Source organism: Leptidea sinapis, chromosome 4 (genome assembly GCF_905404315.1).
Source record: "Leptidea sinapis chromosome 4, ilLepSina1.1, whole genome shotgun sequence".
NCBI classification, from domain to species: Eukaryota; Metazoa; Arthropoda; class Insecta; order Lepidoptera; family Pieridae; genus Leptidea; species Leptidea sinapis.
In genome coordinates this window covers 5982102-6006960 of record NC_066268.1, presented here as the reverse complement: position 1 = coordinate 6006960, position 24859 = coordinate 5982102, and the positions used below count along the sequence as shown (strand labels likewise).

Genomic DNA, 24859 nt, shown 5'->3' with positions numbered 1-24859 from the left:
TTATTATTTTGATTGAAAACCATTACAAGTTGCAGAAACTCGAGGTTGAAAATAGCTGAATAATGAAAAACTTTTAACTGCGTGAACCGATTTTGATAATTCTTTTTTTATTTGAAAGCTGGTGCTTCCCGTGTGGTCCCATTGTAATTTAGTCCAGATCTGACAGTGGCATCCATGAGAAAACCGTTAAAGTATTAAATTTGCTGTACATACGTATAGCAAAGTGGATGATAAATTAACGAATAACTCAATATCGCGCCAACCGATTTCGATGATTTTTATTGGAAAGGATACTTCAAAGATAGTTTCGTGAGGGTTTGGTTAGGTTCTGATTACGGAATCCATGACAAAGTAACGGAAGCGCTTACGTTCATTGCTGCATTGAAAAATTTGGTATATGTACACATATTTAGATAAATTGTTAGTTAGTGTACTTCAAGTTCACTAAAAATCAAAAAATAAAAAATATTTTAACAAAAAAACAACCGACTTCAAAAACACTATTCCAAAACAATAGATATAATATGCACTAAAAAGTATAAAAATTTAATTTAATTAATCTAATTCTAGTTACGATTACTGTCGGTGTCATCGAAGATAGGTTTGTAACTATGTAGTTATAGGTGAGATGTGCTTGATTTTTTATTATTTAAATTGACTTTGGACATTAATGAGATATTCCTTGTATATCATTACTACAATATACATACTTTACAAAGTCACTTTATTCAACTGAATGTAACTCCAAAATATGTTGTCCTTTTTTACGTCCAATCTAATATAAAATAATATATAATATATAATAAATATATACATATTTATACTGACACACTCTTACACAAATTATCTTGCCCCAAACTAGGCATAGCCTGTACTATGGGTACAAGACAACGATATATTTAACACAATATACTTAATTAAACATACATAAATACAAATAAACATCCATAACTCAGAAACAAACATCCACATTCATCATATAAATGATTGCACCTACCGGGATTCGAACCCGGGACCCTAGCTCAGAAGGCAGGGTCACTAACCACAGGAATATAGAGGTTGTAATACCGAAACCGTATTGTTTGCTAAATAAATTAATTAAAAAAATACTCTAACAAGATTAGTATAAAAATTTAAAACCATCCATCTATTATTTAATGAAAAAAAATTTAAGTGCATTAAATTTACTCAAGTGAAGTGTTCATATATTACAAACATAATAACGGGAGACTAGATAAAGTGGAAACGCCTGTTTTTTTAGGAATAACATTAGATGATTAACTTCATTGGGGCCCTCAAATAGATAACTTATCGAGCAGACATATCTGCTGCATACGCAGTAAGTCCGATCGTTATCAGACATTGAAACTGCAAGATTGTTAAATTTTATTTGCTTTCTAAGCATTGAGCATTATGAAATTTCATATATTTTATGAGGAAATGCTATTGACCTTCGATTAAGGATTGGCCAGTGGGCCCAAGTGGGCGTAATCAAGACAGTCGAACAATGTGTGACGTTAACGTGCCACATGCTCTGTTAAACGTTGCGTGGTAGAACTTTGTGAAAATAATACTACAAGAAATAAGAAAGACACTGCAATCACATATCATCAGTACATATTTTGTATTTTATTAATTTCAATCTAAAATAACACGAAGCGTATGTAACAAAATTTGAAAGATGTCATTGAGTGTCAAGATGTCACGCACACAAGCATCTAATAGTTGTCGTAATAAAAAAGCTATTGTTCTTAGATAGTGCGGTATCTAGTTGTACCGGAGACGAATCCTTAATCTAAATACATAACATTAAAAATATATTTTAGCCTGTTAAACTGTCTCTATTTGGCAACAGAAACAACTACACAATTCTGGTTTCGTATAATGAGTGCAGTTTGTTGCAGTTAATGCTTTGCATTTCAATCTAATTTGCTTTTATAGCGGACAGTACTAGGAAGATAACGAGAGCAGAAAATAGAATGTCTTTTTTAGATTCAGAAGGTAGTACAGATTATCTTTACATTTTGAAAAGGTGTAAGCCAGTGGGAGGCTTCATTGCACAGGACCACAACGGTGCCTTTTTCTGCCGTGAAGTAGTAATGTGTAAACATTATTGTGTTTCGGTCTAAAGGGCGCCGTAGCTAGTGAAATTTCAAATGAGACTTAACATCTTATGTCTCGAGGTGACGAGCGCAATTGTAGTGCCGCTCAGAACTTTTGGGTTTTTCAATAATCCTGAGCGGCACTGCATTGTAATGGCAGGGCGTATCAATTATCATCAGCTGAACGTCCTGCTCGTAATTTATAAAAAGTTAAATAATTTGTATATTACAATGATGAGTAACACAGAAAGACAATTTTTCTATCAATATTTTGTAGGCACTAAAACTTCGCATGATGCGTTCACTCTAGAAAAAAATTGATAGTATCAATCGCAATAACTCAAATTCAAGAAGATAATTTTGTAGGTCATATAAACCCACTTGTGAATGTCAAAGTTGGAAAATTGAGCCTTAAAGACAAGAAGTGGCAAATAACTCATTGCCACTCTTTTAAATCTATATGGCTTCATCATCATTTTACAAATATTTTCAATTCAGTTTACGCAAAGGGATGCAACAAAGATATTCAGAAGATTAAACTTCGGCACATAAGTTAAAAAGTAAAAATAGCGGGTTGCACTCCGGGAGTGCCAGCAGATGTGAAAACTTGAACATTATCGTTGTGCATTATTCATAATTTCGCACGAATTGCTTTATTTATCATAACAAAAGTACTAGCATTTATGTGAGTAAATACAATATTCATTTATTGCGCTATCTTAGACAAAAATGGCAATTAATATTAGATAAAAAAAATTAACACTTCAGAACTATTACAATTATTTTACATTAGAAAGTTTATCTCTCAGAAAAATCAACTTTCATCCATAATTTCAATGACTGTCTTACGAATTTTCGATCAGGACACGTGTCCTGACGCGAGTATAACATTTTAACGCATGCCAAGATAAGTGCTCAATGCCTCTAGAGAAGTTTTCACTTCAATAAGCTGCTAAATACAGAGAAATGGTACAGAGGTCCGTCTCTGAATGTTTATAGTCAATGCTGATATTAATAATATATCAACTGAAGTAAGAGTTTGAGAATCTTTTTTGAATCTTATAACTTTTCTCCGAAAGTTTATTTTCCACAATTTCAACGAATTCTCGATCAGGGTCACGTCTCATGACACAAGTTTAACGTTTAAACCCTTTTCAAGAAAAGTGCTCGATAAGTTTTCACTTCAATAAGTAAATTTGTCTCTCACTCGACAAACTCGTCACTTTGAAACATAAGATATAGAGTTTGAGTCTCATTACAATATTAATTTTACTAGATATGGCGCCCTTCTAACCCTCAACACAATACGGCTTGCAAATTACTGTTTTACGGTAAGAAAAGGCGTGACTGTGGTACCTACCTAGCTGGCATCCTGTCCTAAGAAGCCTTCCACTAGTAAAGATATTAATTTTTCAACATGCTTGTAAAGTGAGCCTTATAACATCGTTCGTAGGGCTATAAACCAAAACGTTACATACACGTACAAATAATATTACACACTAGTGCTTAATAAAATGATCCCTACAAAGGTAAGTTAGTACCCAACTGCAAATTATATGACAGTAAACAGAGCATTTTCAATTTAACCGGGTAACACAGTTTTTTTGTAACAACAAAGAGGTTTTATACCTCTGAAAATCCATTTACATTTATTGAATAAACGAATTTGTCCCTAATTAAGACGAAAAAACATTTATTAACTATTAACAAAATTATAAATAATCCACCATAATTTATTAAATATTTAAAACGTTTTATCACTAAAATTACGATTTTGAAGGAGGCTGTATGTCATAAATCACCTTACATTTTGCGTATAAAAAAATATTGCACGATTTATGTCTGTCAAAACATGTCTTTTTTTTATTGTTTCTCGCAAATGTGTTGAAATAGTGCGTATGAAACTCGTGAGCAACTTGCTCACTCGGCTGATTTACGCCCTCGCCTGCGGCTCGTGCTGCAATCCACAGCCTCGAGTATAATGAGTCACTTAGCTCAAAAATTCTATCATTATATACTTAATTATACAAGTATTAATAAACTGTCTTTCCTCAAGTAAGTAATTAAATTATAACAAAGTTCGAAATTAATTACATACCAACGCTCTTGGCTCGGTCACAGTTGAAGTTATGAGACATAATGAGCCAATAAAAATTCTGCACTGGTCTTAATAGTACAGCGACGCTGGTGGTGACACAAAGTTAGTTATGAATACACTATCAAATGATCCCTTAAAAGATTCTTGAACTTGGTATTACTTATTTGAATGACTCTGACTGCATCCTGAGTTGTATTTTCCGAAATCGTACCCAAACAGTTACAGCACAAGCTGAACATCAGCGCCTTTTATATTTAATAATGATTGTAATTCACAAATAAAATTTGAAAACAAAATTTTATGAACGATGCGGAACTCGAACCCACGACCTCTCGAGTTCCATGCCGGTGCTCTGCCAACTGAGCTAACCGTTCGAGTGACGTATCGTCTTAAAATCTTGTGTGCTTTGTTCAACACTCAGGTTGTGGCTTCATCGTGGAAAGGTAAAATTTTGTTTTCAAATTTTATTTGATCGTAGAAGTGAGTGAAGTGAGGTTGCCTTGTAGTTATATCAAAACAAATATATATATATTTTTTAATTTATATATCATATTACATATACCGATATAAAACTAGGTCAAATTAGCATCTAAAAAAACCACAAAGGTTAGCAACTAATGCTAATAACACTTAATAATACGTCACAACTCACAACTTATGCTATAAATTAAATGAACACAATGAAAATATTTTAAAAGACTTAAAAACGTCATGAACATAAAATTGAACTTGTTATGTTTTTAAGGAGACACTACTGGGATTAATTATTATTTCGATTTCTAGTGTATTTTGGTGGTAGTACTTCCCTAAACGAACACTTAAACGTTTAAATAATTTGTTAATTTTTTTAACGTGATAATAACCTTCGCTTCCGGGATTAATTACACAAATTAAATTTGAAAACAAATTTTACTAACGATGCGGGATTCAAACCCGCGACCTCTAGCGTTCCGTGCGAGCGATCTTTCCTCTGAGCCAACCGTTTGAGTGACTCATCGTTGATAAATCTTGTATGTCTTGATCAACTCTCAGCTTGTGGCTTCATCTACAGGATCTACTTTACAGTTGATAACCTGCTCAACCCCAATATTTGCAAATAAGGAAATTGACGTAAGATGTCGCTCTTTCAAATCTAAGCAATTTGTTATTTTTCGGCCTAAAATCGGTACTAAATTTTTTGGCCAACAATAAGGTCTATATAACAGTTACCTCGCAAATGTCAGTCGGTAACTAAAATAAACTTTATTGCTCACTATCAGTATGTCTTCATTTGATAGAATCGTAAATTTTATTATGTTTTCATTCAACATCTGCTTTAAATAACTGCTTTGTTTTCCTTTGCGTTGTATGTATTTTATTTCCACGCCCACCTGCATTTTATTTAATTAATAAATTATAACTTATTGTTTCGAGGAAATATGGTAGTTTAAAACAGCTCTGGATTGGTAACTATAACCCACAGCAAGCATTGCCAACCTACATATAAGACTTAAGGGGATGTAACAGGATTAAGTAATGTTTATAGCTCCAAATGCTATATTTTCACCACAAAACTTGTCTAAAAACACCTTGTTTGCCTGTTTTTGGCTTACCCTTCGCCTTAAGAATGTGTTTTTATTTTGACTTTGAATACCGAAGGGTTATATGAACCATGACCGAAACATGTAAATGCTGTAGCTGTATATTAGTCAAGTATTGATGGTTGCCATTGCTATCAATACACATTGGGCTAACGTTGTACAACTTTATCTAAATTCATCATCATTTCAGCCGGAAGACTGCCACTGCTTTGCAAAGGCCTCCCCTAAAGATCCCAATTACGATCAGTCCTGCGCTGCCCTCATCCATCTATTCCGGTGATCTTGGCCAGATCGTCGGTCCATCTTGACGGGGACCTACCGCCACTACGTCTTCTGGTAAGTGGTCACCATTCGAGAATTTTACTGCCCCTACGACCATCTGTCCGTCGAACTATGTGCCCTGCCCACTGCCAATTTAGTTTTCCAATTTTTTTAAAATAATTATGTTACAATAAATAATATAAACAAAAAAGAGATGAAACACTGGACGGTAGTAAATTTTTTTTGAGTTTATCAAAATTCATTTGTTTCTTAAATATTGTAGAGATAAAATTATATTGAATTATTTTATTACAGAGTATTTAATAAATATTTACAAAAGCTTAGTATAGTACGAGATGTTTTTCAGATACACCAAAATCGAATGTGCCGTACGGCACACTATTCCCTCACCAAGTTGTGACCCTTATTTTGTTTATAAGATGGTTTATTTTACATGGTCTTATAACTTGTTTCAATAGCTTTCTGATACATTCACTCAAATCAACCTAATTATATGCAATCTTTTGCTACACGTTAAATAATACACATTGATAGAACGCTGCCTGAGCGCCAAAATCACGCCGCGTGTTCAGTTTCCCGGAACGAAAAGGTGGCTCTTTTCAGGTTCGGCAATCGCCTTGGGCGCGAGCGCTCGGCGAATGCGAATTTGTGTTTTCATAACATTCTTCTTTACAATCGTCATAGATATTAACATTTTTTGCATTTGGCAAGATTAAATTTATAATTCTATAACCATAAACTAAGTAACCAGTGGGAGGCTCCTTTGCACAGGAAGCTGGCTAGATTATGGCTACCACAACGACGCCTATTTCTGCCGTGAAGCAGTAATGTGAAAACATTACTGCATTAGTAGCTAGTGAAATTACTGGGCAAATGAGACTTATTATGTGTCAAAGTGACTAGTGCAATTGTAGTACCGTGTTGTAATTTTTTGGGTTTTTCAAGAATCCTGAGCGGCACTGCATTGTAATGGGTAGGCCGTATAAATTACTATCAGCTGAATGTCCTACTAGTCTCGTCCTTTAATTTCATTAAAAAAAAAAAAACAATTATTTTTCACTTTGCTCGGAAGAGGCGACAATGAAGTTGTCATAAAAACACCATGTTTTTGCACGGAACTTCTAAAAAGTTACGTCAAACTTCATGTAACTACTGTCGTAAATTACAAAGTTTTCCCGCATACAGATCTGTTTTATCTAGAACGTGGTCATACGTTGTATATATACATCATGATGTATGGAATAAGTCGATAATTATAAGCAGATCTCCTTGTTAATTTCTGATATATCTAATAAAAAGCCAGGACTGCCTGAGTAAAAATTGAAATTTAGTTTAGTATGAAACAGTATATTCACATCAGTTTGAAATAGTAATTACAATATGGCGACAAAGTATAATCCGGCTAAGTTTGAAAGCGAACAGTTGCTTTAAACTTAGTGGAGTTCGGCTTCTGTCATCTATCAATGATTAACCGTTTCATACAATCGCTTTTTTCTCAGAGAGTTTCGCTAGGCTGGTGTTTTTATCAAAGTACATAATATCTATTAGTTGTCGTAGTAGTGAAATAATAGCATTATTGTTCATTTTTTAGAATTAATGGAAAAATATTAATCATAAAACAATTCGATTTGGATAACCGCCTCGATGAAATTTTGATAAAGATTCGCTCGAAAAATTTGCAAGTCGTAAATAATTTAAATAAAAAGGGGATTTGGTTTTTTGCAAATAACTCAAATATTTATAAAGATTTTTGAAATCTATAAAAAGCAAATTGTTGTGGGACTAGTTATACAAATTTAATTTATAACTGGGAAAAGCCCGCGAATTTTCGGGGTCCGTCCGAGCGCTGTTACCAACTGAGCCAACCGTTCGAGTGACGTGAATTGGGAAGAGCGCTCGGACGGTACCCGAGAGATTAGCTAGAGGGTTCTAATCAAGCATTATTAATAATTTTGGTTATAAATTTAATTTGTATATATCTTAAAAAAGATTGAAAACTAAAGATGGTTTCCTTTCTAAAAAAATACCCCTCGAATGCCTCGAAGTCCAATATTTCCACCACCACAGCCTATTTCGGTCAATTTAATAATAATAATATCTTATTTACACATATTAAATAACGTTTTCCCGTAATATGTATTATAACATCGCTTTTACGCTCATAATGCAAGATATTAAACAGACGTGCTTTTTGTCTTACATTACCACTAGGGTAGTAACTACGAATAATAAAAGTTATTCGTTAGGCCGTAATAAATGTTATATATCCCGGATAAGTTTGTGTCTCATTGCAATTTATATTTTGTATAACAGGTATATCCTATATGACGCTGGTGGCTTGGGCACAGGGAAGGGCGCCGTAGGTCTACTCTAATTCAACGAAAAACGAAGTTTCGATTGAAGTTTCGGATGTTTCCTTTTTTTTTTATGAAAATAAGGGACAAGACGAGCAGGACGTTCAGCTGATGATAATTGATACGCCCTGCCCATTACAATGCAGTGCCGCTCAGGATTCTTGAAACCCCCAAAAATTCTGAGCGGCACTACAACTGCGCTCGTCACCTTGAGACAAGATGTTAAGTCTCATTTGCCCAGTAATTTCACTAGCTACGGCGGACTTCAGACCGAAACACAGTAATGCTTACACATTACTGCTTCACGGCAGAAATAGGCGCCGTTGTGGTACCCATAATCTAGCCGGCATCCTGTGCAAAGGAGCCTTCCTACTACGGTTCTATTCGTTTCGAAGTTGCGTCCCGAACGTCATTGTTTGACATTTCGAATTTCTAAACCTTCTCTAATTCATTTACGTTCCGAACGAAAATATGAAGATGACAGCTGTTTGTTCGGAATTTTAACGTCAATTTGACGAAGCCAAAGATGTTAAATTTTAATTTTCATTTGTGTGTATTTTCTTGTGATTGTATGTTTCAAGAATGCTATTAATCGAGGCTGCTCTACTTGAAGAACATTAAGAACGTAGAAGAATCCGACGCGAACTTTTTAAATTAGTTGGATTAAAATAATGTTCATTTCAATCGTTCACCATTCGTTCACGAATATTGTCTATTGTTCCGAACTTCGTCGATGTGTCCTAAAACAAAATAGAGTAGGGTCACTACCGAAGCTTCGTTTAAATTTCGTTCGTTTACGAAGTTTCTATTCGGACAAAGAGATTAGACCCCCTGGTGTGGGATGCGACTTGCGTCGACTCTCTGCCTCCTTCTTATGTCCAAGTTACGTCAGTTGGTGATGGGGCTACTGTTTCGACTGCCGAAGACAGCAAGCATCGCACATATGTCGGTCTCAGTGATTCTTACATCTTTGTGCCGTTTGGTGTCGAGACTCTTGGCCCGTGGAGCCCAGAGGCGCGGAGAATGTGCAAAGTACTGTCTTCGCGCCTCAATAAGGATACTGGATTTTGGTTTACGAATCAGCCTAGCTATCCAACGCGGAAATGCTGCCAGTATTCTTGGTACACTTCCACGTAATGGTAGTTTTAATTTTATGTAGTCATAGTAATGTAACAATAGTTATAAGATTTGTTTTCTTTGAATAACTATATCCAAAATATTATTATTTTTAATATCTAGTAACAAAAACTGATTATGCAGCTTTATTCAAGACATTGCGTAAGAATTCAAATTCAAATATTTTCATTCAAAAAAGGAACGCCAAAAACTAACACCCATGCAAAAAAGTATGCCTTAGACCTGAGACGAACGGGCGCAATAAACAGAACCGGCTTTTTTTTAAAATATCGATACAATATTACATCGTTCAAATTATTGATAATTATAAATGTTTTATTAGGGACACATTTATTTATTCCAAAAATGTAAATGTATTTCCAGCGTCATAAAACCTCTTTGTCGTTACAAATAAAAATGTATTACCCGGTTGAATTGAAAATGGTCTATTTACTTTCATATAATTTGCAGTTAGTAGCTGATTTAACTTTGTAGGGATAATTCTTTTATGCACTAGTGTGTAATATTATTTTGCATGTGTGTATATAGTTCGGTTTATGGCCCTAAGAACGATGTAATAAGGCTCACTTTACGAGCAAGTGTGTTGAAAACAGATAAAATTGGCGGTTTCTACCGCTCATTAGCACAGTAACAGTTAATAGGACACTCCACGTAGTATATTCCAGTCTTAGCAGTCACTTTAATCAAGCTATATTGAAAATGTATTAGTCTCTTCTAAAACATGCAAATAGAAGCAATAACATTCAAAATGTCCAAACAAGTACAATGTGTCACAAAGTTGTCGGCTTTTTCGTTAGTTTGAAAATGAGTTACAAATTTACCAGACTCTGTCCCTTTTTGAATTAGCATAACGAGTCCTATTACGTATTAAAAGAACTCAACTGTCTGTAAAATTCAAATTCAAATATCTTTATTCAAAATAGGATGTGACATCACTTATTGAAAGTCAAAAACAACCACTCATTCCCGAAACTAATGCCTCAAACCAGAGAAGAATGGGCGCAACAAACTCAACGGGCTTCTTTTTTTTCATCGAAAAAATATGTTTACAAAGTAATATTGTACAATTAAACTTATTACTTAATAGCCTGAGAGTGGTCGCTCCATTCCCAATCTGTGGTATCATTAATAAAGTCATTTAGGTTATAGTAACTTTTACCACACAAATGTTTTAAACAATTCTTTTGAATTTCGTAATACATTTGTTTCGTACATTTTTAGGATCGTGGTGTAAAAAAGGTCCATACTTATAACTTTTACCATTCATAAGTGTCATTTCCTTGACATAAATAAAAGAAGCTTAGATTATGGATTAGTCACCGCTACGCTCCAGCTAGATACCGCACGAGTAGTCCCAAAGTGCGGTAAGCACTTTATGCAGCGACAAAGTGGTCGTACTCCAGTCTCGACTCTCGAACAAAGCATGACGTTGACGTGCAACATGTTCTCTTAAACATTGCTTATAATTGAAACTAAAATGCCGGGTTGTGTAGTAAAACTTTGTAAAAATAATGCTACAAGAAAGAAAGACAATGGGATCACATATCATCAGTAAGTATTTTATTAATTTCATTGTAAAATAACTCGAAGCGTATGTTACAAAATTTAAAACATGCCATTGTGTGTCAAGTTGCCACGCACTCAAGCATCTAATAGTTACCGTAATAAAAAAGGTATTGTTCTTAGGTAGTGCGGTATCTTGTTGGAGCGCAGCGGAGACCGACCCTTAATCTAAGAAAATAAGTTATTTTGATTCCTTGATTTAATTAAGTATAAAATTAACCTCCTTCATTATGATAATTTTAATGTTATTTATTATTTATTTTGTTACAAGTTTTCGTTTGGTGGTTGATTTTTCCAATTCATATTATGCGTTTATTCGACACTTTGTTGGTGTGACAACGGTGATCACTTACTATCAGTAAATCTGTGTGCATGCTCGTTTCTACTACTATTACGTCAATTGACTTTGTAAAATATAAGAAAATAATCATATTGTTATTTTTTTTGGAAACGAGGCAACGAGCGCACGGGTCACCACCGTAACAGGTGATCGCCGCCGCCCACATTCTTCCCTTTATAAAAGTGTACACGCTATTTTTGAAGGTACCCAGGTCGTATCGTCCCGGAAACAACGCACAAGGAAGTTTGTTCCACAGCCTCGTAATAAGTGGAAGAAAGCTCCTTGCAAACCGCACTGTGGAGGAACGCCACACATCCAGATGAAGATGATATCCTAATTAAAAATTATTTAAACAAATCAAATCTTATAACTATATTTACAATACTATGTAATCATAGTGATGATATCCTAATCGATCATATTAACTAATTTACATTAAAACTATATTTAAATACTATTTATACATTAAATTAAAACTATCATTACGTGGAAGCGTACCAAGAATACTGGCAGCATTACCGCGTTGGATAGCAAGGCTGATCTGTTGACTTGGGTTTCCAGTAAGGACCCTATTTAGGCGCGGAGATAGTACTTTGTACATTTTCCGCGCCTCTGGGCCCCACGGGCCAAGCGTCTCGATCAAATGGCACAAAATTATATGACGCACGAAGACCGACATATTTGAGACGCTTACTGTCTTCGGCAGTCAAAGCAGCAGCCCTATCACCAACTGACGTAACTTGGACACGAGAAGGAGCCGGAGTGTCGACGCAAGTCGCGTCCCACACCAACGCCCTTCCCCGTGCCCAAACCACCAGGGTCATTCCATCAGGAAGAATAATTGATCATATTGTTATAATAAATCAAATGATATCCTAATTTATAGCGTTATTGTTCTTAAAACTCAGTTTAACATTTGCTAAATTGTGTAAGAGACTTATCGTATCTTATATTGCATACAATATCTCCGGTGTATCTTAGATTTTATCGAACTACACTTCTTATTACCATTTTATCGTGTTCATTGAGATACAATTATACAAAAGGTGTATGCGATCATAAACTTTATAATCTGTGATATAGAGAATAAATTTGATTGGTAGAACTCGAGTGAGTATCGATTGCTCTGATTCGCTGTTTCCTGTAGTTTTCTTGTGGTTTGAATAAGAATGTGTTTTGGTTAAGGAGAGTGCATTGAATATATACTTTAATAAATTTCCTGTCGAAAATTATGTATCTTCTTAAGGTAAATGCCATGAAATAGGGCGAGTGGTGATTTTAAATAAATTCCTAAAGTATGTAAAATTACCGGTCGGTTCAAGTAAATGAGTAAAAAGGCATTTTTTTTTTAATTGATTCCTTTAGAATTCTTTTTAATGTCATTTTAAACACTAAACGCTTCGGAAACAAATGGCGCTCTGAGAGAGAAGAAGCGGCGCAAGAAACTCTCCCAGCATTCTTTTTTGCGCTTTTTTTAAATAAAATATAGGATATTGAACTGTTTCACTTTGGTTTGGATAAATAAATATATATATTATTATTCTTATTACTATAAAATAATCATAATCTAGTTATCCCAGGTTGACCGATCACTTAGATATTCATCTGTGGAGTAGTAGGATTTACGACAGACCCATTATTTAATAAAATATTCAAACTTATTTATAGATAATGCCTGAACCGTGTCAGTCTGTCCAAATAATGTTTATTCTTGGATATTTGCGTAACAACAGTAAGTATTGAAATACTTATTTCGATATCATAATTAAAATTTATCTGCAGATTGGTGGACATTGTGTCTTTAAAAAGCAGTGTCCAGTTTTTCCACTATTGCTACTGCTATTCTATAGACCACTTCTTCATAGCGAATATTTGTGCCAGTGGCTTAATTCTACCACCGGATATTACGTCAAAATGCTTAATACCACCCGCATCACGTTGACGTCTGGTTTTCCACAATCGCGCGATTTGCATGAAAAATCTTCCCTCGCACGGCCACTTAATGGAATCAATTACCGGCTGCTGTTTTCCCGAACAGATACGACTTAGGAACCTTCAAGAACGCCGGCAACGTTTCTCTTGACAACAGTTGTTACGGATGTCCATGGGCGGTTGTCTCACCACTCTCCATGCCATGAGCCTCTTGCCCGTTTGCCTCCACTTATATAAAAAAAACGTTCTTAACTATGCTGCTATCATGCATTTACACATTGGCTATAGAAACCCTGATGATGCAGGCCCCGTACTTATATAAAGATTCTCGCTTCAGTGCATGATCACATCAAACATTACAAACTTGAAAAAGAACAAAACTAGATTTCTCTCTATACAATATTTGGAATCATACATATATAGACGGCGTCAACGGCAGTAGGTCAAGATGACGCTCTCCTATGCGCTGGACAGACTAGAGAAAAGCCCTAATCAACACTCCCCTCAACACATGTGCCAGAGAAGCAACACCCACGGATAACTGGCGTTGAATCGTTCGTCGTTCGACGTGACCACGACTGCTCTAACAAGAGTAATCCGACGAAGAAGAAGAATATATATAAATCACAAAGAAGGCTTAGAAATTGTATTCATCAGTAACCACAATAGGTGACGATGGGGAGAGTTTTAAATCAAGCGAGCTTGGGTTACTAGATGGTCGGGATCAAAAGATATTTAGGTCAAATCATTTCGCAACGTAACAAAAATAGGAGGAGATTCGCGAGGGCCGAACAAGTCGTCACTAGTAATAAATAAAACGGTAATACTTCAAGCCGGCCCACATTCTAGCGCTCTACAAAGCACAGGTCCGGCTATACATGGAGTATTGCTGTCATCTCTGGTCTGGCGCACCCCAGTATCAGCTCGATCCATTTGACCGCGTGCAGCTTGTATTTTTGGGACCCAGTTCTCTGTGAAAGTTGCGCTTCATTGTGTCTTCTACCGCATTTATCACGGGGAGTGCTCCGAAGAGCTGTTTCACCTGACTCCTGCCGCTGAATTCCACCTTCGCACGACACGCCACAAATTAGGATATCATCTACACCATCTGGATGTGTGGTGGTCCTCCATAGTGCGGTTTTTAAGGAGTTTTCTTCCACGTACTACATTGCTGTGGGAAAAGCTTCCTTGTGCGGTGTTTCCGGGGTGATACGACGTGGGTACCTTCAAAATAAGCGCGTATACCTTACCTTCCTTAAAGGCCGGAAACGCTCGTATGATTCCTCTGGTGTTGCAAGATAAGTAGTGAGAATAAGTAACTTATTAAATTAAACATTCTTTTTAAATTAATGGATGAGTAGGTTACATAGTTATACGCAGTTCCATTAATTTTCCAATTATAACATTATTAAAGATTACCAATGATGCTGCAAATGGTCTTGCGGAATTTGGCTAAGGTATCAGCAAATATGCCAATATCAGCTACGATATAAGAATTTAAAATTTTACATAATTGTGGGACTGGGGAATTGGTACCTAGGATCGTTCGACGAAGTGGAGGACAAAGTGGAGTAAAAGGCTTACGTGGAATTCTTACTGGTACTCTTAGACTAAATTTATTTAGTAATTTGGGGCAGTCGATAAAGCCGTTCCAGAAGATCCAGAAGTTCTCTACGTTCATCCAAAGTAGTCATTTTAAAGATGGCCAGCCTTTCTTTGTAAGAAAAAAATTTCTTGGCTTTTCGGCACTAAATACCACATGCCACAGAAATCGCTTCTGAATAGGTTCTAGTCTTAGGATATGCGTAGCTTAGTGAGGACGCCAAACAACAGAACCACACTCCAAGATACTTCTAACCAGACTGAAATAAAGGAGCTTTTTTATTTTTAAGCTTTTAAAAATTTTTGTACACATATATATTACATTATCTTTTAGCAGACAATAATTAGGCATAGACATAAGATACAAATTATTGATTGAATAATAGAATTGAATATTGATTAATAATTTTAGGTTATATTTTACTTTTACGATTTGCTTTTTCTTAGTTTTGTTGCGTTATACAGTTATTTATAAGTTTCCATGATGTACGCCACTTCTTTCAGTGGGTCCCAAAATACATGCATTCTCGCCATCCTTCTTTCCCAAATAATTATAAAAAAAAATAAAAAAAATTGTTACTGTTTCTGTTTCGAATAAAAGTCACTACATACTCCAGTACGTTGTTTACTCAAAGGACGCGTCCATATCACCGATATAGAAGCGTCCGTAATGGACATTGGTATCAGTTCTTTGACCGTTGGAGTGCGAGCTATTCACCCTGCTGACCGTCCATTCACTCAAAACAAACACAGTGATAAATGCACAACTGTTTGCGAGTATACTTAGTTGATTGTAGTGACCATAATTAAAAAGACTTACGTTAGAGTTTTTCAATGAAATTTGTCTTTCTTCCTATTTAATATCTGATTTTACAGTAAAATATTAACGTGTATATTTTGAAAAAATATTTTTAGGATTTATTTTCTCTTTTTTATAGAAAAGGAGGATAAACGAGTGTTAGGGTCAGCCTGTATTAAGTGATCACCGCCACACACATTATCTTGCAACACCAGAGGAATCACACGAGCGTGTTTCAGCAAACATGCCTGATGCCGAACAAAACCGCGGCAAGCCCAGCAGCATCCTGAAACTGTTGTTATACTGCACCCATAGCATGTCGTAATAGAAGATTTGACAGTAGGCTTTAAACAGCGTATTTTTTGCTTCCTTGCTACGTGAACCTCGGGCCAACATATTACACCTTACGGCTAAGGCTCTTCGTTCTCGTTCTATGTCCACCTGGTCCCTTAGCTCCTCCGTAACATAATGACCTAGATATTTGTGCTGGGTCACTCGTTTGAGTAAAGTCCCATTGAGTAATAATATTTCCCCGAATAGTCGTAAAAAATATAAATAACGTTAAAATATTTATATTCTTCAAGAATTTTCATTAATGCGTTTATTTTCACTAACATATGATATCGATCTTTTTTAATTAATACGCTTTGATTAGCTTCTGCTGTATGTCTGTTTGTAACCGACTCCATTGGACTTGATTTTGTTTAGTACCTGTTCAAAGACAATCATTCTTGAGGAGTAAACTCCATTCGTGAGTCGGAGCTGACACACACACTTTTTTTTAACTCCTATTTATTTCTGCAATTGTACATGCGCAATCAAGTTTGCCGTCGGTCGGCGTGTAACTGTACGCGCTAAGCTCGACCGACGACAGCGCTCACCATCGGTCGAACACTAAATCCAGCCTTAGGTATTTTTATACCAACAATTACTATTATTATAATTACATTGTCATTATTTTCCAAGAGTGTCCAGTTATAATTTTACGACGAGAGGTGTTTACAGTAAACATTATATTTCATCACGCGCCCATTCTCAATTAATATTACAAGTTCTCAATTAATTGACAAACTAAATATTATTCAGTGGAGAATAAAGCTCTTAGTAGCAACTACAACAAACAACCCGAAAATTCCTTATAATTTAGAACAGGAATTTCTATAGAAATTATTTATTGCTCCGGCCATGAAAATGGGGAAAAATAAGTGGAACACTTAATAGAAAACAGGTGTGTTCATTTGATAGCACTTGAACTGTTTACGAGAGCTGGTTTACAGAACGAAGATTTAATATTTCATACGATACAAGTATTTATAAAACTTGTAAATCTTGCTATTGGATACAATACCTTAGATTTTTTATGCCAATACGCCCTGCCCATTACAATGCAGTGCCGCTGAGGAATCTTGAAAAACTCAAAATTTCTGAGCGGCATTACAGTTGCGCTCGTCAACTTGAGACATAAGTTATTAAGTCTCATTTTTCCCAGTAATTTCACTATCTACTGCGCCCTTCAAACCAAAACAGTAATCATATTACTGCTTTACGGCAGAAATAGGCGTCGTTGTGGTACCCATAATCTAGCCGGCATCCTGTGCAAAGAAGCCTCCCAATGGTAATATATATATGATTGTATATATATGGTAATAATTCATTCAAAACAGCTAATTTATCAAAGCAATATTATAAATTTTATCGCTTCCTTGAAAGCATCCGATAAACGATGGTTCATCTCATATGCAGGAAACTTCGAAACAAACAATTTTATGGCAAACTATTTTAAATATTCAAACTGAATTTTCCTGGATACAAGCATCAGATTTCTAACACTGCTTTAACAAACAAATCGATTTTATAGTGACCCACTGCGCCACTGCCACTTCAGCTTCGCAATCATTTGGGCACATAGCTCGATCAAAGAGGATGTAAATAATACGTAATAAGAGACGGGACTGCCTAAGTAAAAATTGAAAGTTAGTTTAGTATGAAACGTGCAGTGATTTAATATACGTTTGAAATAGTAGTAATTACAGTATCGCGATTGGCCAGGAAGTTCCAGCTTAGTTTGAAAGCGAACAGTTGCTTAAAATGATGTGGATTATAGCCGTCATCTGTCAATCTATCAATGACTGCGCGTGTCATACAATCAGGTGAATTGAGAGGTGAACTATTTTCAGAGAGTGTTTGCTAGCCTGAGCTCGATGGACAGATGGCCGGTGGGGCAGTAAATTCCTCGAGTGGTGACCACGTACCGGAAAACGTAGCAGTTGGTAGGCCCCCCACAAGATGGACCGACGATCAACATTGCCGGAATACGTTGGATGGGGCAGGACCGATCGTCGAGGAGATCTTTGGGGGAGGCCTTTGCTTAATCATAGTAAAATAATACTGTTTTTATGAATTTTTCAATAATATTTCATATCATCAAGAATTATTTCGTAAAATAAGCTCCCTGTTGTTATTATTAAATGATTGTTTCACAGCAATCAAACCGTGCGTCAATCGATTCTCTCATAGAAAATATGTACATACTCGTACAAAATAAATACCTTCTAATATTATAAATGGGAACATAAATTTGTTTGTTATGCTTACACGCCTGAACTATTCAACTGATTTCGATGAAATTTAATACAAATATAAAATACAGCTTTGAAAAGGACATACAGGATAAGGAAGGACAGGTTACCTTTATTGAAAAAAAAAAAATTAAGTGAAAACTTCATGATACCAACCTCGCTATAATGAAGTTTTCACTTATTTCCTGCTTTTTTATGGAAGATGAGGATAACCCGAGGTTAAAACTTAGTATCTCTTAGCACGAATTTGGATGTAAAAAAATATTGTAGTTGATAGAGCTTTAGTCCACGATTACAATGATACCACTCTTATTACAAGGTAATGCACCGTTTTCAAGAAAATAACGAAAAAAATTCTAACCTAAAACAGATAAATCACGTAAATAAACAGCACAGACTTTTTTTACGTTTCATTTCACTGTTTTTCATACAATTTATGGCTGTATGAGCTTGAACCCTTTGCCTGTACTTATATTTTACTAAGAAACCAAAATCATTTTATGACAGTTTTTAGCCTCCCGCCGTGATGGCAGCGCTCATTTTCACGTTTATTTACGTGATTTACCTGTTTTAGGTAAGATTTTTTTTTGTGATTTTCTTGAAAACGTTTGATTTACCTTGTAATAAGAGTGGTATCATTATAATTGTGGACTAAAGCTCTATCAACTACAATTATTTTTTACATCCAAATTCGTGCTGAGGGATATTAAGTCCAACCCTAATCCGATTTTAAGTGATCACCGCAGCCAACAAGAGCGTTGCCATAAAGCGTAAAAAAAACGTCCCATCAACAAAACTGATTAATGACCCACTTCACTGATAATCCTTTTAAAATCATAAAAACAGTTAGGTTTATATTTGCACGAAAAATATTGTATGACAATTAGTGGGCTGTTATTGCCTAATAAAATGATAACAGTAACTTAGTATCTGTATGTTCAAGAGAATTTCGACCTACTTGTAGGAAAATGACATTATGGCCTGAATAGACTTTGAATACCAACGTTCAATACCGAAAACTCACTCTAGTTATAACCGTTTTTCTCCAAATTAATATATTTAGCAGTTCTTATAAAATATAAGTATTACTAGCTCACCCAGAAAACGTTGTATTGCCGATATGAAAATCGCGATACAAAAGTAATTTGAATGTGTATTTATAATGCTGACTCATAATCAAACAAATTTAAAAAAAAATATGTCAAAAAAATTAAAAAAAACAAATTGGCGTGGACCACGCTTAACATTTAGGGGGATAAAAAATAGATGTTTTCGGATTCTCAGACTTACCCAATATGCACTCAAAATTTCGTGAGAATCGGTCAAGCCGTTTCGAAGGAGTTTAACTACAAACACCGCGACATGAGAATTTTATATATTAGATAGTGTATGATGTAATAGTACGTCGAATTATTGTTGTACTTTTTAATTTCTAGAATCGTGTGACGTAACTAAAATTTATCGACTTCGAAATTTTCAGTTTAAACCTAAATAAATGTCCGGTTTATTTTATTTTTGTTTAAAAAAAAATTATTGAGGTAGGCGTTACTTTGCCGAAATCCATAATTATACTGGCACGAACTCGTGCCAGATTTTGGCGAGACAGCACGTACTGAGGATGCCTCGTGTAAAGGCGAAACACGTGTCGAATTATTTAAAAACAAATATTGGCGGAATTAACACTAAAGAAAACTTAAATCATTTGTATAATTATTTTTGTTTCCAAAAAGGCAGAAAAGAAAACAACATCGAGTGGTTGTCTTAGTTTGTTTTGTCATCAATGATTATTAATTAATGAGTATCTGGCATGTATTAAGGCCTTAAGGTGGGTAACGATTAAATTTTGTCGATTGTACATTATGAATTTGAAAATCGAAAACGCATAAACACGTGGCCAGCGAGTATAGTCTGTTTTTTATTGGAGTAGGTGACAGATAAATAAAATAAAACTTAAAACCCGCTTTTAATTTGGTTTATTTATAAAATCGTGTTTTTTTTAAGTATTATTCTTAAGCATTGTTGAATTAAAAATTCTTTTTGGTATTCATGGTAAAAAAAAAGCCCGCTGAGTTTCTTGCGCCCATTCTTCTCAGGTCTGAGGCAGTCTCTTTTGAATGGGTGGTAGATTTTGACGTTCAATAAGTGATTATAAATCCTATTTTGAATAAAAATATTTGAATTTGAATTTGAATTCGAAAATTGCTAAATATTAGATAAATCAATTAAAGATACTGCTTGAAATTTAAAATTAACATCAATTCCTGCCTTATAGACGATAGATGAAAATTATATTAGTTAAAAACATTTCTTATGAAATGTATATAAATAAAAATGGAATAATTTAATTTAATAATAATAATTAATTTAATAATGAAGAATAATCAAATTAATGTATTGTCATCGGTCCTCGATAAATCTATGAAGTTTGAACAAAATCTGGCCGTTTAAAGTGTGTCAAAATCAGTTACAAACAAACATACACACAGTTATGCTAATAAAAAACGTGTAATAAAAAGAGATGATCTATCGCCTATTATCTGATATTAAAAGTTTCAATATAATTTGAAAAATATGCTCAAACACAGCTTAAGTATTATTTTTAAAATAACAGTTAAAATATTACTTTTACATCGCTATAGAAATTACTGTTCATATTTAAAAAAATCTCTCTTGATTTTTATCAAGCATAACTTTTTTTTTAATTAAAGTACTTGACTAAGTATTATTATTTTTACCCGACTTCAAAAAGGAGGAGGTTACCAATTCGATCGGTTTTTTTTATGTAAGTACACCGATTACGCTGAGATTTATGATCCGATTTACGTAATTTTTCTTTAGTTCGATGTGGAATAGATGCCATTTCGTTCCATAAAATTCTTACATAGTTTGGCATAGTAGTTTTCATTTTATGAACATTTTTTATGAAAATTTTTGTCTACGTGCATGATATGATTGTTTTTTATGTACGACTTTTTAAAGTTTCAAAACAGCAGTAAAATTAGGTACTTATGACTAAAACGCGCATAAAAGGCATTGTCCTATGCCTATAAGACTAGGGTTTTGAATGTATTGTGTTAAAATTGTCGGGGTGAAAATTTCCTAACACAAATTAAATATAGGTGAAGGTAACATTAGGAAATTTTTAAACGTTATAAAAAAATTAGTAATATACGTTCACGAAAATCGTCATATTTTTGCTCTTAATAGTGATTTTCATTATTATATGACTAGAAATAAAGGATTGCTTGTAACAAATTCTATTAGGCTTCATAAGATACATGATAGCTTTAAGGGTGAATGTATACAATTTTATAATAAAGTCCCAGCCATTATTCAGGCATTATCTATACATACAAATAAAATTGGAGTGTCTGTTTGTAATAGTGAAATAACCGTATATTACTACCCCCCCCTTATTCATAATAGTCTGCTAACTTAAGGCATTGCTAATTCTCACTCTGTCTTCTTCTATTGACCTAAGTCAGAATGAGAAAAAAGACTCCTTAGCGGCTGTTTACCAAAATAACCTTTTTTAAAATTTTTGGCTGTCTGTTAATCTGTTTGTTCCGGCTAATCTCTGAAATGGCTGGACTGATTTTGACGGGACTTTTATTGGCAGGTAGCTGATGTAATTTACGTAGGTTTATTTTGGAAAAATAAAGTAATGTTGCAATGTCAAAGCAACGGTTTAACTCAAAAATAATAATTTATATGGCAAAACAACGTTTACTGGGTCAGCTAGTCTATAACGAAATAAGTTTAAATGTTTTATTTAAAAAAGGCTCTGTCTTAAATCCTACTACTCCATAGCTGAATATCTAAGTGATCGGACAGCCTGGGACTAGATTAGATAGTTTTATAGCGATAAAAATGACTGTACACTATTGTATATTTTTGTTAAAAAGAGCGCAAAAAAAAAGAATGCTGGGAGAGTTTCTTGAGTCGCTTCTTCTCTCTTAGAACGCCATTTGTTTCCGAAGCGGTAGTAGTATCTAGTATATTAGAAATGACATCAAAAATAATTATAAAGGAATAAATTTTGAGAAAATAAATGTTTTTTTATGCCTTTTAAGTGTTAAGTAAAAACTACAAGATTAAATCTTATTAAACACATTTACTTACCATATCATCATAAAAAGGCATTAGGATGGTTAATATCCTCTTTATATGGTGGCATAATGTCCAGTTCAATTGAATGCCGTTACAAACTGGCACATTTGACACATTATAGTTCTGACTCAAAACCAACCTATCCGATCCACCTATTTTGAAAATACACAATAACCAATAAAAACACACGTCACGCTTACAAAATTACGATTAAACGGAGAAGTTTCGTTGCGGAAAATAAGCGAGAGACATACGTCCGTTCAGATCGGCGGTTGAAATGCGACTGAAACGTTCAGCACTTTAGAATTACACAGAAACATCTTGTTGATACTTATCTGGATTCGGCGCGTATCTTGTCGATAAAAAGCAATTATTTTACAACAATAATGGTATTTCACAATTTCATGTAGAAGAACTCTTTATCTGTGAAACGTAATTTTATGGTTTACTCATTGCGGTGTTACGTCGCTTTTTGACACGAATTATGATTTATGTCGTTCTATAAGACTATAAGAGCCTGTGAAATGATTTTCCTCATTTCATTTTCCTGATATTTTGTTAAATCTGCAATAATAATAGGCTTTTAAGAGTAGTTTTACCAAATAATAATAATATAATAAATATTACCAGTGGCTTTTTCCACAGGATGCAGGCTAGTTATGAGTACCACAACGGCGCCTATTTCTGCCGTGAAGCAGGAATGTCTAAGCATTACTTTGTTTCGGTCTGAAGGGTGCCGTAGCTAGTGAAATTACATGAAATTACATAACTTTTTTTATTTGAAAGCTGGTGCTTCCCGTGTGGTCCCATTGTAATTTAGTCCAGATCTGACAGTGGCATCCATGAGAAAACCGTTAAAGTATTAAATTTGCTGTACATACGTATAGCAAAGTGGATGATAAATTAACGAATAACTCAATATCGCGCCAACCGATTTCGATGATTTTTATTGGAAAGGATACTTCAAAGATAGTATGGTGAGAGTTTGGTTTGGAAGGAGGTTCTGATTACGGAATCCATGACAAAGTAACGGAAGCGCTTACGTTCATTGCTGCATTGAAAAATTTGGTATATCTACACATATTTAGATAAATTGTTAGTTAGTGTACTTCAAGTTCACTAAAAATCAAAAAATCAAAAATATTTTAACAAAAAAACAACCGACTTCAAAAACACTATTCCAAAACAATAGATATAATATGCACTAAAAAGTATAAAAATTTAATTTAATTAATCTAATTCTAGTTACGATTACTGTCGGTGTCATCGAAGATAGGTTTGTAACTATGTAGTTATAGGTGAGATGTGCTTGATTTTTTATTATTTAAATTGACTTTGGACATTAATGAGATATTCCTTGTATATCATTACTACAATATACATACTATACAAAGTCACTTTATTCAACTGAATGTAACTCCAAAATATGTTGTCCTTTTTTACGTCCAATCTAATATAAAATAATATATAATATATAATAAATATATACATATTTATACTGACACACTCTTACACAAATTATCTTGCCCCAAACTAGGCATAGCCTGTACTATGGGTGCAAGACAACGATATATTTAACACAATATACTTAATTAAACATACATAAATACAAATAAACATCCATAACTCAGAAACAAACATCCACATTCATCATATAAATGATTGCACCTACCGGGATTCGAACCCGGGACCCTAGCTCAGAAGGCAGGGTCACTAACCACAGGAATATAGAGGTTGTAATACCGAAACCGTATTGTTTGCTAAATAAATTATTTAAAAAAAACTCTAACAAGAGTAGTATAAAAGTTTAAAACAATCCATCTATTGTTTAATGAAAAAAAATTTAAGTGCATTAAATTTACTCAAGTGAAGTGTTCATATATTACAAACATAATAACGGGAGACTAGATAAAGTGGAAACGCCTGTTTTTTTAGGAATAACATTAGATGATTAACTTCATTGGGGCCCTCAAATAGATAACTTATCGAGCAGACATATCTGCTGCATACGCAGTAAGTCCGATCGTTATCAGACATTGAAACTGCAAGATTGTTAAATTTTATTTGCTTTCAAAGCATTTAGCATTATGAAATTTCATATATTTTATGAGGAAATGCTATTGACCTTCGATTAAGGATTGGCCAGTGGGCCCAAGTGGGCGTAATCAAGACAGTCGAACAATGTGTGACGTTAACGTGCCACATGCTCTGTTAAACGTTGCGTGGTAAAACTTTGTGAAAATAATACTACAAGAAATAAGAAAGACACTGCAATCACATATCATCAGTACATATTTTGTATTTTATTAATTTCAATCTAAAATAACAAGAAGCGTATGTAACAAAATTTGAAAGATGTCATTGAGTGTCAAGATGTCACG

The 24859-nt window shown here is 34.4% G+C and overlaps 1 protein-coding gene across 2 annotated transcripts in view; it reads right to left on the bottom strand.

Moving 5' to 3' along the window:
- LOC126979768 (neuropeptide F receptor) overlaps positions 1-24859 on the bottom strand; it is a 136291-nt gene that overhangs the window by 87559 nt on the left and 23873 nt on the right. Inside the window, exon 1 of one of the 2 annotated variants that reach the window (XM_050829290.1) lies at positions 22491-22751. The exons of the other annotated variant lie outside the window; for it this stretch is intronic. Coding sequence (XP_050685247.1) covers positions 22491-22511 — 21 coding nt within the window. The 5' untranslated portion in view covers positions 22512-22751. Of the gene's footprint in view, positions 1-22490; positions 22752-24859 lie in introns of those variants that run through there. 2 annotated transcript variants of the gene reach the window in all.